The following is a 14,483-nucleotide window of genomic DNA, read 5'->3' as shown; positions in this document are numbered from 1 at the left end:
CTCCATCAATGGTGACCAACTCAACATGGACATCTTCTACAAACCCACTGACTCCGACAGCTATCTGGACCATGCCTTCTCCCATCCTATCTCCTGTAAAAATGCTATCCCTTATTCTCAATTTCTCTGTATCTGCTTCCAGGAGGACCAGTTTCATCACAGAACACACCAAATGGCCTCCTTCAAAGGCTGTAATTTCCTCTCCCACATGGTCGTTGAGGCCTTCCAACGCATCTCATCCATTTCCTGCACCTCCGCCCTCGAACCCCATGCCTCCAACAGCAAACCTGCCCCCCCAACCTTCCACCTCACCAACCTCCATATACATTGCATCGTCTTCCGCCACCTAAAAATGGACCCCACCACCAGACATATTTCCCTCCCACTGTTATCCGTTTTTAGTAAAGACTGTTCCTTCCGCAACTACCTTGTCAGGTCCACGCCCCAACAACTCACCCTCCCCTCCTGGCACATTCCCCTGCCACCGCAGGAATTGCAAAACCTGTGCCCGTTTTCACTGCACTTCCATACACGTCATTTACTGTGTCATTCGCTCCAGATGCGGCCTCTTCTACATTGGGGAGATAGGATGCCCACTTGCAGAGCGCTTCAGAGAATATCTCCGGGACACCCGCACCAACTAACCCCACCGCCCTGCGGCCGAACACTTAAACTCCCCTCCTACTCTGCCAAGACCGTGCAGCTCCTGGGCCTCCTCCATCGCCACACCTTAACCAACCAATGCCTGGAGGAAGAACGCCTCATCTTCTGCCTTGTGACCCTACAACCTCAATATGGACTTACCCCCAACCCCGCAATTTATCTCTCTACCCCCTCGGCTCACAAGCCTCATTGTTGATGAAGGGCTCTTGAAACATCGATTCTCATGCTCCTCGGATGATACCTGACCTGCTGTACTTGTTTAGCACCACGCTGTCAACTCAATTCTTTATCAATGCCTGTACTTTGCCCCCAGCACCACGGGCTCTCATTTTATTTAGCATCCTCCTGTTCAACACCTTGTCACAGTTCTTCTGGAAATCCAAATAGATTGTATTGACTGGCTCTCCCTTGTCTCACTTGATTACCTCCTCAAAGAGTTCTAACAGTTGTCAGGCATGTCCTTCCGTTGACGAAGCCATGCTGACTAAACTCTATTATACTGTGCACTTGCAAGTAAAATGCAATGTCTTCCTTAATAAGGGACTCTAACATCTTACCAACGGCCAAGGTTAGGCTAATAGGACGATGGTTTCCTGTCTCCTGTATTCTGTCTCCTTCTCAAATAGGTGTGTTAGCCAACTTCCAATCCTCTAGGACCCTCCCTGAATCCAGTGATTCCTGAAAGATCACTACCAATGCCTTCAATTTCCTCAGCTATCTCTTTCAGATCCTTGAAGTGTAGTCCATCTGGTCCAGGTGACTTAACTACCTCAGATCTTTCAGCTTCCCCAGCATCATCGCCTTAGTAGTGATGGCTGCTACACTCACCTGTGCCCCTGATTCTCTTAAGTTCGGGTAAGCTATTGATGTCTTCACCATGAAAACCTCATTCCAAGTACTTATTCAACTGTGACACTATCCCTTTGTTCTCCATTACTACAACTACTTCAACCTCATTTTCCTGCTGTCCAATGTCCACTCCTGCCTCTCTCAGTTTTTTTATATATTTAAAGCAACTCTGACAATTTTCTTTTATTTTACTAGCTAGCTTACCCTCATTTCATCATCTTCACCCTTTATTGCTTTGTTGGTTATCCTCCCTGATAAAGGCTTCCCACTAATCTTCACCATTTTGTTTGCTTGCTTCTTTAGCTTCAATGCTGTCCCTCACTTCCTTGGTCAGCCATGGTTGCTGTCCTCCCCATAATTTATAAAATAGTTTGATAATTGAAAGTGTTGACAGATATATTTAAGAAGTAATTCTTGGGATGAATTTCTGTTGTGCTTCCCGAATTAGCCCTAGAAACTCCTGGTCCATCTACCCACTAGGCTTCCCTTCCAATCTGACCAGCTACTCCCTCATGTCTTTGTTGTTATCATTACTCAGTTGTTATACTGTTACTTCTCCCTTTCAAACTGCAGTGTGAATCCTATCACATTATGGTCACTAACCCCAGGGATTTCATCATCATAAGCTCCCTAACCAACTTACCTCATTACACACCACCAAATCCAGAATTATCTGTTCCCTCGTGGGCTTTACTACAAGTTGCTCAAAAAACCCATTTTATAGACCTTTTCCAAATTACTTTAGATTCACTACCAAACTGAGTTTCCCCAGTTCACTTGCATGTTGAAGTCTCCAATGATTATTATGAGAATGTCTTTGTTATATGTCTTTTCTAGCCCCTGTTTATTTTCTCCTGACTACTGTAAGCAGGCATATACATACATAATTGAAGGGCTTTTGCCCGAAATGTCAATTTTGCTGCTCTTCGGATGCTGCCTGAACTGCTGTGCTCTTCAAGCACCACTAATCCAAAATTTGGTTCGCAGAATCTGCAGTCGTTGTTTTTACCTATATACATAACTCCCATTAGGGTCTTTTTTCCTTTGCATTTCTTTAACTTTACCCATGCAGATTCTACACCTTCTGTCTCTGTCGCTATCAATCTGAATTTCATTTCTTACTAAGTTGGCAACTCTGTCCCCTCTGCCCCACTACCTGTCCTTTCAATAGGATATTCTTTTCACTGAAGCCGATCAATTCGAACAGCAAATGAGATTATTAGACATGAAATTTATCTAGTCGAAAGCTGGTTATTGTTATAAAGAAATGAGAGCTGGAGTAGCATTGATAAAGAAGACATTTTCAGATGTGAAGAAGTGCTCAGCATAGGAATATGAGTATAGATCTTAAAGAAGAATTACCAAGACTTGTTTTAGAGTGTCTTGTGTGGGACTGAAATATGCCAAGACGCGTCACAACTAGGAAGTTGTGAAATATAATTTTGGAGATGGATGGAGTGGGTCAGCTGGAGAAAACAAGCCATGAAGCTGTCTATTGAAGAAGTTGCAGTGGGAGGATTAGAGGCTTATAGACCCAAGGGATGAAAAAGATTCTTGACACTTGGGAAGTGAAAAATGGGAATCTCCTGTGAGCAACAGAAGTCGGAAATGCAGAACTGCGCGTTATGGAGACATGAGCAAAAGACTTGGCATGACATTATTACTATCTACAGTAACTTATTTATGTCAGAATTTCCAATTAATTGTAGAAATCGGAAATAATTCCCTGTTTTATTCCAAGTAGTATTTTGAGTTTCAGAGTTTACTTGTATTTTTCAAATCATAGTAGTTCCCTCCAATCCCTCAATATAATTTTATTGTCACTGTTGAACAGCAATTTTTTTTTTTATCTAACCTAGGTAGTCAAGTTACATACCAAACTTGGCAAGCCCATTCCATCAACAGAACCAAGCATGGTAAGCCAGACTACGACTACAACTACAGCTGGAACCTCTGTCAAGCCAGCTCCCCCAAACCCGCCCACAGGATGCAGTAGTGGTATGGCTCCTGCAACTGCTACAATTTCTCCCACTGTAAAGCCTAATCCAGTTGCTGCTGTATCTGTGAATAATGTTGCTAACAAGCTGCTTGTTGCAAAAAAGACGCCAACCCCAAAGATAACTTTTGTTGGTAAGTACTGGAATTAAATTATTTTTGTTCATAAATCAATGAGCTGGCTCTATAGAAGGTGTAGTTCTGATTTGCTAACATTTTGGATACCACTAAGAAATAGTAAATAAAGTATGGTATTGAAAGTTCAGTTAATACATTTGAGATTGAAAGGAATGGAGGAGAAAAGACCAGATAAAAAATGGTTTTGCTGAGAATGCTTAATATGTTGCTTTTGCACCAAATGTAATTACTCTGAGATTTACCCAAATAAATTCAATTAAAAAAACTTGAGGTGACCAACATCTGTAATGATAACTATTAAATATTATATGTCATTAGTTGCTGTATGAATCGCTCAACTTGTTTAGTAGTTCAAGTATTGAATTGTTCGCAGGTGGTAACAAGTTGCAGAGTACAGGAACTACTACTGCTGTAATTGAGGAAGTCAAAGCCCCTGAGGTTAAAGTGGCAACACCACCTGTTCAGGAGAGTAAATCAGAGGCAGTAGCGGAACCAATGACAACACTTGCTGCATTGCAGAGTGATGTTCAACCCGTTGGTCATGATTATGTGGAAGAGGTAATTTTATGGAAACTTATTGGTTCCCATATTTATACATTTACATGCGCTACAGATGGGAGCATGCAAGGTAGTTTTCCATTTTGATCAGATCCTCATCCAACGTTATGCAGAATAATAAAACTCGATGCCTTTCAATGTGAAAGTATTAACTGGGAAAATATGTGTTTCGAAAACCATGTCTTGTTCATACTTTATGCATATGTATGGGGTAAACTGAGAGAGCTGAACTCTATTACGTTTCTGAAATCTCGATTCCAAAGAAAATTCCACTGAACCCCAATAATATTAGTTTCCTATTATGCAAGGGAATCTACCATTTCCTTTCAGTGTTCAATGACCCTCACTTCCTCCACTTTCTGAGGCAAAGTTTCTTAAGTTGCACAATCCTCAGGAAAACTAGTCATCGTTTAGAAGAATGAGGGGGATAATCACTGAATACTGAGAAGCCTGTATAGTGTAAATGGAGAAGATGTTTCCACTAGTAGGAGAGATTAAGATTTGAGAACACAGCCTCAGGAGTGAAGGGACAACCCTTTAAAACTGAGATATAAAGCATTTCTTCAACCAGAGGGTGGCAAATCTGTGGAATTCATTGTCACAGAAAGCATTGGCGGTGCGTTCAAGATGAACAAAAATAGTTCTTGATTAACAATGGGATCAGGATTATGGGAGAAGGTAGGAGAAAAAGGGTAAAGAAACATATTAACCATGATAGACTGGCAGAGCAGAATTGATGGGTCAAATGGCAAATTCTGCTCCTATATCCTATGGTCATAGAATCCGACAGCAGTCTCATTGTTCCTGCACCAGTCAAAGACAACCAAATACCTATTCTAAGCTGATTTTCCAGCATTTGGCCTATAGCCCGGTTTGCATTACAAGTGCACATCTAATTACTTTTTACATGTTATGAAAATTTCTGCCTATGCCACTCTTTCAGGCAGTGAGTTCCAGATTCTTGCCATATTCTGGGTGAAAAGATTTTGCTTCTCATCGCCTCTAAACCCTCTGCTCCTTACCTTAAATCTATGCCCTCTTGTCATTGATTCCTCTACCAAGGGAAGCAATTTAAGCCCCTCATAATTTATACATCTCATCATGGCCTCTCAATCTCCTGTGTTCTAAGAAAAGCAACCCCAGTCTGCCCAGTCTCTTTATAACTGAAACACTGGAGCCCAGACCTCATCCTGGTAAATCTCCTCTGCATCTTCTGTAGGGCACTCCTATCCCTTCATAATGTAGATTGTAGAATTGCACACAATACTCTAGATATGGTCTAACCAACATTTTGTATAGCTCCAGGATAACCTCCTTGCTATTAAATTGTTTATGCCTCGACTAATAAAGGCAACTTGGTGTGTATCTTTTCAACCACTATATCCACCCATTTTGATACCTTGAGGGACTGGTTTGCATGCACACCAGGTTCCCTTTGATCTCTGTGTTTCGCAGGGTCTAACTGTTCAGCTTGTGTTCTCTTGCCTTGTTTGTCCAATCTATTACCTCACATTTATCTTGACTGAATTTCATTTGCCATTCCAGCCCAACTGTGTCCTCTTCTAATCTCAGACTATCCTCGTCACTATCATCACCCCTTCAATTTTTATATTGTCTGCAAGTTTAGTGATCAACCCTCCTACAATCATTTATATAAACAAAAAACAGCAAGAGCCCAACAATGACCACTGTGGGATCCCACTGGACGCATACTTCCATATGGAAAATCACCCTTGACCGTTGCCGTCTTATCAATAGCCTTGCTGAAGTCCAATTAGAGTGCATCAAAAGCTGTGTACAGTCAAGTTGGTCAGTCATAACTTCCCCTTAACAATGACTGATGAACTTGACTGAGCATAGCTTTCAATGTACTCTGCCTAACCATTGTTGTTGATTTAATCCTTGTCTCTCAAGAAGACTGAGGTAGACAGACAGACAGATTCTTGATTAGTAGGAGGAATCAAGAGTTATGGAGAAAGAATGGGAAAATAGACGTGAAGAGTCAAATCAGTCATAATCCTATTGAATGGCAGAGCAGGCTCAAGGGGTTGAACAGCCTAATCCTATTCCGATTTCTTATGGTCTTGTATCTGTGTCATTTTGTTGTTGATGCGATATGGTCTGCTACTGGCCAGGCCAGTATTAATTGCTCTGGGGAAGATGGTGGTAAGCTGGAGGTTAAACTGCTGTAGTCAACCATACTTTATTAATTTAAAACTTACTGAGAGGTACTTTGTCCTGTGTTTCTTCAAGGTGGTGTGATCGAAATGCAATCCCCTTTTGTAATTTTGTGCAAGTGGTTTGCTAACTGCTTTGAGTTATTGGCACATTATATGTACATATGCATTTGAAATAAAACCAAATCAAACCAAACCAAAGGTTCTTCCCGTCCAGCACATCTGGGTAAATTTAGAAATAGGCAATAGGTTGTTAGCTGCACTGTGTTGGGCAGAGATACTATGAACTTCAGCACTATATCATGTATGTATTAATCTTGACCCTCCTCTAGCTGGAGCCGCTTCTAACAAAAACACCAAGGAGATTTATTTTGTAAATTAATAAATATTCATCTTTTTTGCAAGGTTCGAAATGATGAAGGCAAAGTGATTCGTTTCCATTGTAAGTTGTGTGAGTGTAGCTTCAATGACCCGAATGCAAAAGAAATGCATTTGAAGGGGAGAAGACACAGACTGCAGTATAAAGTGAGTGCCAAATTAATAAAATGATTAACTGTCAACTATGTTTCAACAATGGTGTGAAATATTTCTTCCTTCCTGTTAAATAAGAAAAAAGTAAATCCTGAATTACAAGTTGAAGTAAAACCAAGCATTAGAGCAAGAAAAATCCAAGAAGAAAAAATGAGAAAACAAATGCAGAAGGAAGAGTATTGGAGACGGAGGGAAGAAGAGGAGCGATGGCGTATGGAAATGAGGTAATCGGATCATTTGTGTTTATTTAAAAGGAGATTACTTTGTTGCAATTAATTTTCATGTTTATAATCAGAAATTCTAAATGTTGTAATTCTTAAATCTTCACAACTTTTATGTAATTCTGAAACATACATGCCTTCATAGAATTTTAGTATGTTTTACTGTTTTTGTTTATTTAAATATTAATATGTTCATGAATTGTCTGCAGTTATGGGGACCGCATACATGTGTGCAATATGTTATGGTTCAAATATCTAAGTCAAAATCTCACCACTGCAATTAGGCAATTTAAATTTGGGAATTGATAGATGTAGAATAAAAGACTGGTATCACTTTTGCTAATCATGCGCTGTTAGATTGTCCTGAAAACCTATCTGATAAGTCCATGAGATGTAGGAGTAGATGTGGAACAATTATCCTTTTAATGGATATTAAATAATACTCAGCTGTTCTCTTCTTCCTTCCAAATTAGATATCCTCACATTTTCCAACATTATATTCCATCTGCCAAACTTGTGTCCATTAATGTGTGAATGAGGATGTGAATGATTAGTAAGTTTGCACATGACACCAAAATTGGTGGTGTAGTGGACAGTGAAGAAGGTTATCTCAGAGTGCAGTGGGACCTTGAACAATGGGCCGAGGAGTAACAGATGGAGTTTAATTTAGATAAATGTGGGGTGTTGCATTTTGGCAAATTAGGGCAGGACTTGTACATTTAATTATAGGGTCTTAGGGAATGTTGCCACTAGATTAATTTAGGATATTTGGTTGACATGGATGTGTTGGATCAAAGGTCTGTTTCTGTGCTGTACAACTCTATGACTGTAAGTTAACCTGTTTGTGTCACAGTGTTATCCTCTCTACTTCCTTCCCGCTTATTTTGCTGTCATCGGCAAATGTGACATTAGTACATATATTTTCAAGTAATTAATACATTGTAAATAATTTTGACACTAGCACTAGTTACAGGTATAATAAGAATAAAATTGGACAGACCATCTCACATCACTCTGGGCATCAACTTCTTGCACAATAAAGACATTGTGCAGAACCAACAGGACTGACTATGTTGCATCAACAACTTGAAATCAGTGATGCAAGTTGTGAATAGTCGTGGTGTCAGTGCAGATATTTATGGAACACAGTTTCCACCTCTGTCATTGTGAATAACTACTCTTTACTCCGTCTCTCTTTCTGTCTTGAATTCAATCAGAAATGCATTTTGTCACTTGGCCCCTGACTCTTGAATTTCATACACCACTTTAAACTTAAAGTCCTTCAACTGCCAGCAAACCATTGCTGCAGCATGCATTATAGACAGTGATATCACCAAAACTTCCTCAATAATAACTCAAATTTGCAAATTCTCCACAATCTTGGAGTATTGTGAACCTTGGGAATTCTCTATCCCAGAGGAAGCTCAGTCTTTGTGTGTATATAAAATAGAGGTTGATAGATTTCGGATTACAAATCTTGTAAATGCTTTTTTTGGATGTGGGTTAAAAGCATAAAATATTTGATCAGCTGAGATCATATTAAATGGGGGAGCAGCTCGACTGGATGAATGGTCTACTCCTGTAGCTCTCCTCTGGTAGATGGACTATAATTTATGGAAGTGTGAGGTTATTCACTTTGACAGGAAGAATAGAGGGGCTGTTATTATTTAAATAAGGAAAGACTGAAGAAGACCGAGTTTGTGAGTCTTGAAACATAGATCACAAAAAAGCTAGCATACAAGTTCCACAGGTAATAAGGAATGTAAGTAAAGTTTTGGACTTTCTTTCAAAGTTAATGGAATATAATAGAAGAGAGATCTTGCTAAACCTATACAAGGCATTCATCAGACTGCACCTAGAATACTGTGAACTGTTTTGGTCCTCTTACCTGAAAGAAGGTATGCTATCATTGGAGGCAATCCAAAGAGGTTCATTCAGTGAGTGGGCGCATAAGGATTTTTTTTCTGTGGAATGCTTTTATGGCAGAAGAATATAAAAGGCTGTGCCGCTAAATATATTCAAGGCTGAGATTCTCAATTGGTAGGGGAATTATTATGGGGAGAGATGGGAGTTAAGGTTATCTCTCTGTGACAGATACATTCTTTCTCTGGTAAGTGGACCAAAATAATACATAATACTCAAGGTATGGTCTGAAAGGCTTTGGACAGCTTTAGGAAGACTTCTTTACGAGTGTATTTATATTGTCTTGTTTTAAGTCAATTTGCCTTCCAATTACTTGCTGCATGTCAGCTTTCAGTGACTTATGAGCCAGAGCACCAGATCCTTTTGCCTATTCACACTTCACAATTTCTCATGACTTGAGAAATACTGTGCATTTCTTTCTTTGCTACCAAAGTGACTGACATCATATTATTCCATGTTATGTTCCATCTGTTATTCTCCTGCCTATTCAGCCAGTCTAAATTTATTTAAAGCCTCTTTGCACCCTCCTCATCAACTCTCATTCCCACCCTGTTTTGTGTCATCAGGAAACGTGGAAATATAATATTTGATCTTCAAATCTAACTTACTGATACAGATGCTGAATAACTGGGGCCTTGTATTACCCTGCCAAGCTGACAATGATCCATTTATTTCTCAGTTTTGATTTTTTTTTTATGTGAACCAGTCCTCAAAATCCAGAGCTACAGGTTAATATTCTGAGCATGATCTTAAATCCCGCTGTGGCAAGTAGAGAAATTTTGAATTAACTAGCAATCTGAAATAAAAATTAGCCAATGGTGACCACTGACCATCTGGTTCATTTAATATCATTTAAAGAAATCTACTGTCTAACCGACATATGACTCCAGATCCTTAGCAATGTGGCTGGTTCTTAAGTGGGGATTAGAAATGGATAATAAATGCTGGCCGAGCCGCAATGCCCACATACTGTGAATGAATAAAAAGTGCTCTAATGTTGGTGTTCTAAGTTTGTTTATCAACCTCCCATGTGGAAGATTGTCAGAATATCTAGAAATTGCCATGTCGACTGAGTCTCATTTATCTATGCAAGGTAACTTTCTCAATTAAGTTCCAGTAGATTTGTTAAACATTTCCCTTTACTAAATCTAACTGTGCCCAATCTATAATTTAAGTGTTTGGTTATTGCAACCTTTTAATCCTTTATATTCCGGCCGTTTTCTTCTGACTGATGTGGGGCTAACAGGTATGTAGTTTTCTGTTTTCTCTCTCCTCCTCAAGTAGCAAAGTCACATTTATAAAGCCTGAGATTGCATTAATTATTCTCATCTGTCATGTAGCATTTTAACTAACTTTGGTCTCAGTAAAATCCATTTAATACAATGTTTGGGATGTTTAGGACGAAAAATGTCGATTTGCGGGTTTTGTATTTTTTTTTGGAAGGTAACTAAAGTGCAAGGATTTTATATCTTCAGGCGATATGAGGAGGATATCTACTGGAGGAGAATGGAAGAGGAACACCATTATTGGGATGACCGTCGCAGAATGGCTGATGGGTATCCACCAGGCCTCCTTGGTGTCCGACCAGGAATGATGCAACCCCATGGACCACTAGTATGTTGCTTTTTGTGAGGTTGAAGCCCATTTGTTAAGATAAGTCTAAATAGAAGTATTCACACAACACTAAAACGATTTGGAAGTCTTTGAATCAAAAGGACTTTAATTCATTGCTCAGAGGTTGAAATGTCATATTGAGGTTGTATAGTCTGTTCTGATATAACGTGATAGTTCCATTCCCATGCGATCCCGTGTTATAAGAAAATTGTGTAATAGCAGTACCATTTAAAGCAAAGGGACTGGAATCGTGTTATAGCCAGTACAGGTAAGGAAGGTTTGCGTTCCACAGATAATGGTCTAAAGTCTTCAGTTGTGTTATAGCCAATTTGCATTGAAGAAACACGTGTTATAGCAGAACCAACTGTCCAAGACGTTGGTGGGGCCTCTTCTGGAGTATTGTGTCCAGTTGTGGTTGCGCTGTTGTAGGAATAATATTATTAATTTGGAAAAGGTTCAGAAGAGATTTTGTAAAATGTAGCTGGGAATGGAGGGTTTGAGGTATAAAGAGAGGCTGGATACTTAGAGAGATTATAAAATCGAGGAATATAGATAGGTGAATGGCAGTGTCTTTTACCTAGGGTGAGGGATTTCAAAACTAGCAGACGTATTTTTAAGATGAGAGAAGAAAGATTTTAAAAGACATGAGGGAGAGTTTTTTTTTAATGGAGTGTTTTGTATGTGCATTGAACATCCAGAGGAAATGATGGATGGAGTTACAGTTACAACTTTTGAAAGCTGTTTAGATAAATACACAAATAAAAAATGTTTGGAGGGATATGGGCCAAGTGCAGGCAGGTGGAACTAGTTTAGTTTGGGATTATGATCGGCATGGCCTGGTTAAACTGAAGGATCTGTTTTCATACTGTATGACTCTGTGACTGATTTCTTAACCTGTGTTATTTGGGTCTGGTTTTGATGATTTTAACCAAATTGAAACGTACCATTCCTACTTGTACATGGCAAGTTTTAAAATTCCACATGTACTTTTCCATTGAGTTGATGGAAGATCAATTATTTAGTTGTTGCAGAAACAAAGATGGTTTGCAAATAGACCTTGTGACTTAGATGCTTAAGAGAGAGAAAATTAAATGTTAAACATTTTTTGATCATTACCTGCAGCCAGATTTCATCAGCTAGTTTTTTTTCCATGTTGTAGTTGAATAAATGTAATAAATTGACTTAAGCAGCAAAGGAAATACATTATTTTGGCACTAAATTTCAATCTGTTTAGCCTCCCAGGCGCCCAGACTCATCGGATGATCGCTATGTAATGACAAAGCATGCTGCTATATATCCAACTGAAGAGGAGCTGCAAGCTGTCCAGAAAATCGTTTCCAATACTGAACGTGCTCTTAAACTTGTGTCTGACTGCATCACTGAACAAGATAAACCAAAAAACAAAGAGGATGAAAAGAAAGATGCAATCAAAGATAGGTATGACACTTCAGAGTATAATTTTGGACGGACCTTAAACATTGCTAGAATGAGACGTAAGATCATTAGGAATGAAATGTTTTTAAAAAAAGCGATTTTAGAAAAGAAACTGCAATTAAAGTGAGAAGAGGGTGTTGATTGGTTGGCATATGGGTGGCATTGATCTGCCTCAGATACTATAAATCATCCTGACTGCAATGAAAAGCTTCAACTTTTATCTCCTCTAGCATAGCTTAATTTCTTTGTATTGTGAGAGATTTTGATATATTTTAAATATTCATTATGCACGTAGAATACTTTTACCTTGAATAACCATTTGTGAGAATACATTATTTTCCAAATTTAATGTAGTCGACCAGATTTATTTTGATTTGTTATTCTTAGACCAAGGATTATGATTCTTATCACACCCAAATGCTGTCCTTCATTGTCACTAATTTAAGATAGAGTCAAAGAGGTGTACAGCAGGAGAACAGACCCTTTGGTACAACTCGTCCATGCCAACCAGATATCTGAAATTAATCTAGTCCCATTTGCCAGCACTTGGCCCATGTCCTTCTCTCAACCCTTCCTATTCATGTACCCATCCAGATTATTTTAAATATTGTAATTGTACCACCACTTCCTCTGACAGCTCATTCCCATACCCTTTGTGTGAAAACGTTGTCGCTTAGGCCCCTTTTTGAATCGTTTCCCCCCTCATTTAAACTTATGCCCTGTAGTTCTGGAATCCCCCACTCCGGGGAAAAGACCTTGTCTATTTACCCTATCCATGTTCCAATGCTCCAGGAAAAACAGCCCCAGCCTATTCAGACTCTCCCTATAGTTCAAACCCTCCAACCCTGGCAACATCCTTCTCAATCTTTTCTGAACCCATGGAAGTTTTACAACATTCTTCCTATAGCTGTTAGGTTCTTTTTCTTGAGATTCTTACACACTTGATGCAACTGCAATATGCCAATTTCTGTGAACAACCAAAATTTATTAAGCAACTGCAAGCTTTGGAGGGTCACTTAACACTCTTCGCAATACTTGTGAAACGTGTCAAGAGAAGTCCTCTGAACAAAGGGACCAGTTCTTCCTTCTTACAAAATTTTTACATCACAGTCAGAAATGCCCATAAGTCAACTCCCAGCCACTCCCCGATAATCACGTGCCACTCGAGACACAATGCGGTGACTTGACTGTTTCCAGAAACAATGTAATTCAGATTTTTCCTTAATGGCAAGATCTGTTGTACAGCATTTGTTTTTAAACTGCAGGGCCTGGTCAGAATTTCAATTTGTGTTCTTATTGATTCTGAATAGGAGATGATAATGTGCATCTACTCTGAATAGTAGGAGATGACAATGTAATTTTTTATATTGTATCTGCAAGTCAGAGAAACCTACACCTTTATCCGCAGGGCATCTAATTTCTCTCAGGGCAGCAGAGCAAATTAACCCCTTAACATCTCTTAGCAGGTGACCAGAATTAAATGCAGTATTCCAAAAGTGGCAGAAGTGGGTACTGCAGATGCTGGAGATTAGAGTCAAGATTAGAGTGGTGCTGGAAAAGCACAGCAGGTCAGGCAGCATCCGAGGAGCAGGAAAAATCAATGTTGCGGGTAAAAGCCCTTCAGGCTTCCTGATGAAGGGCTTTTGCCCGAAACATCTATTTTTTGTATTCCAAAAGTGGCCTAACTAATGTTCTGTACAGCTGCAACATGACCTCCCAACTCCTGTACTCAATACACTGACCAATAAAGGCAAGTACTAAATGCCTCCTTCAGTATCCTATCTACCTGCAGCTCCACTTTCAAGGATCAAGAATCTGCACTCCAAGGTCTGTTGGTTTAGCACCACTCCCCAGGACCTTACCATTTAAACGTGCAAGTCCTGCGCTGATTTGCTTTTCCAAAATGCAGCACTTTACATTTATCAAAATTAAACTCCAACTGCCACTCCTTGGCGATCCGAGAATGTAACAGCGTTTTGGATGTACTTGCGCAACACAATGGCTCAAGAAGATGGTTCATGCTACATGTCCTGTGAACAACAGAAAAATGTTTACAGAAATGTTTAATATCTCCAGGGTTATAGATGATCAACATTTCCTTGTTATTGCTTTATTTTTTAATTCAGAATTTTTTAGAATTTTTTTTGTGAATTGTGACTGCCTGACTGAGCTGCCAGAGGAAGTGGTGGAGGCTGGTACAATTGCAACATTTAAGAGGCATTTGGATGGGTATATGAACAGGAAGGGTTTGGAGGGATATGGGCCGGGTGCTGGCAGGTGGGACTAGATTGGGTTGGGATATCTAGCCGTCATGGATGGGTTGGACTGAAGGGTCTGTTTCCCTGCTGTACATCTCGATGACTCTGACTTTTCTGTACTA

At 39.5% G+C, this 14,483-nt stretch overlaps 1 protein-coding gene across 4 annotated transcripts in view; it reads left to right on the top strand.

Moving 5' to 3' along the window:
* zfr (zinc finger RNA binding protein) overlaps positions 1-14,483 on the top strand; it is a 97,022-nt gene that overhangs the window by 49,851 nt on the left and 32,688 nt on the right. For all 4 annotated transcript variants that reach the window (XM_043687475.1, XM_043687472.1, XM_043687482.1 and 1 more), the window contains 6 exons: positions 3,372-3,642; positions 4,019-4,203; positions 6,786-6,905; positions 6,990-7,135; positions 10,531-10,669; positions 11,904-12,106. In XM_043687475.1, coding sequence (XP_043543410.1) covers positions 3,372-3,642; positions 4,019-4,203; positions 6,786-6,905; positions 6,990-7,135; positions 10,531-10,669; positions 11,904-12,106 — 1,064 coding nt within the window. The remainder of the gene's footprint in view (positions 1-3,371; positions 3,643-4,018; positions 4,204-6,785; positions 6,906-6,989; positions 7,136-10,530; positions 10,670-11,903; positions 12,107-14,483) is intronic.

The sequence above is a fragment of the Chiloscyllium plagiosum genome, chromosome 1 (genome assembly GCF_004010195.1).
Source record: "Chiloscyllium plagiosum isolate BGI_BamShark_2017 chromosome 1, ASM401019v2, whole genome shotgun sequence".
Classification (NCBI taxonomy): Eukaryota; Metazoa; Chordata; class Chondrichthyes; order Orectolobiformes; family Hemiscylliidae; genus Chiloscyllium; species Chiloscyllium plagiosum.
The sequence above is the reverse complement of the archived record's forward strand: the minus strand, read 5'-3'. Positions and strand labels throughout refer to the sequence as shown.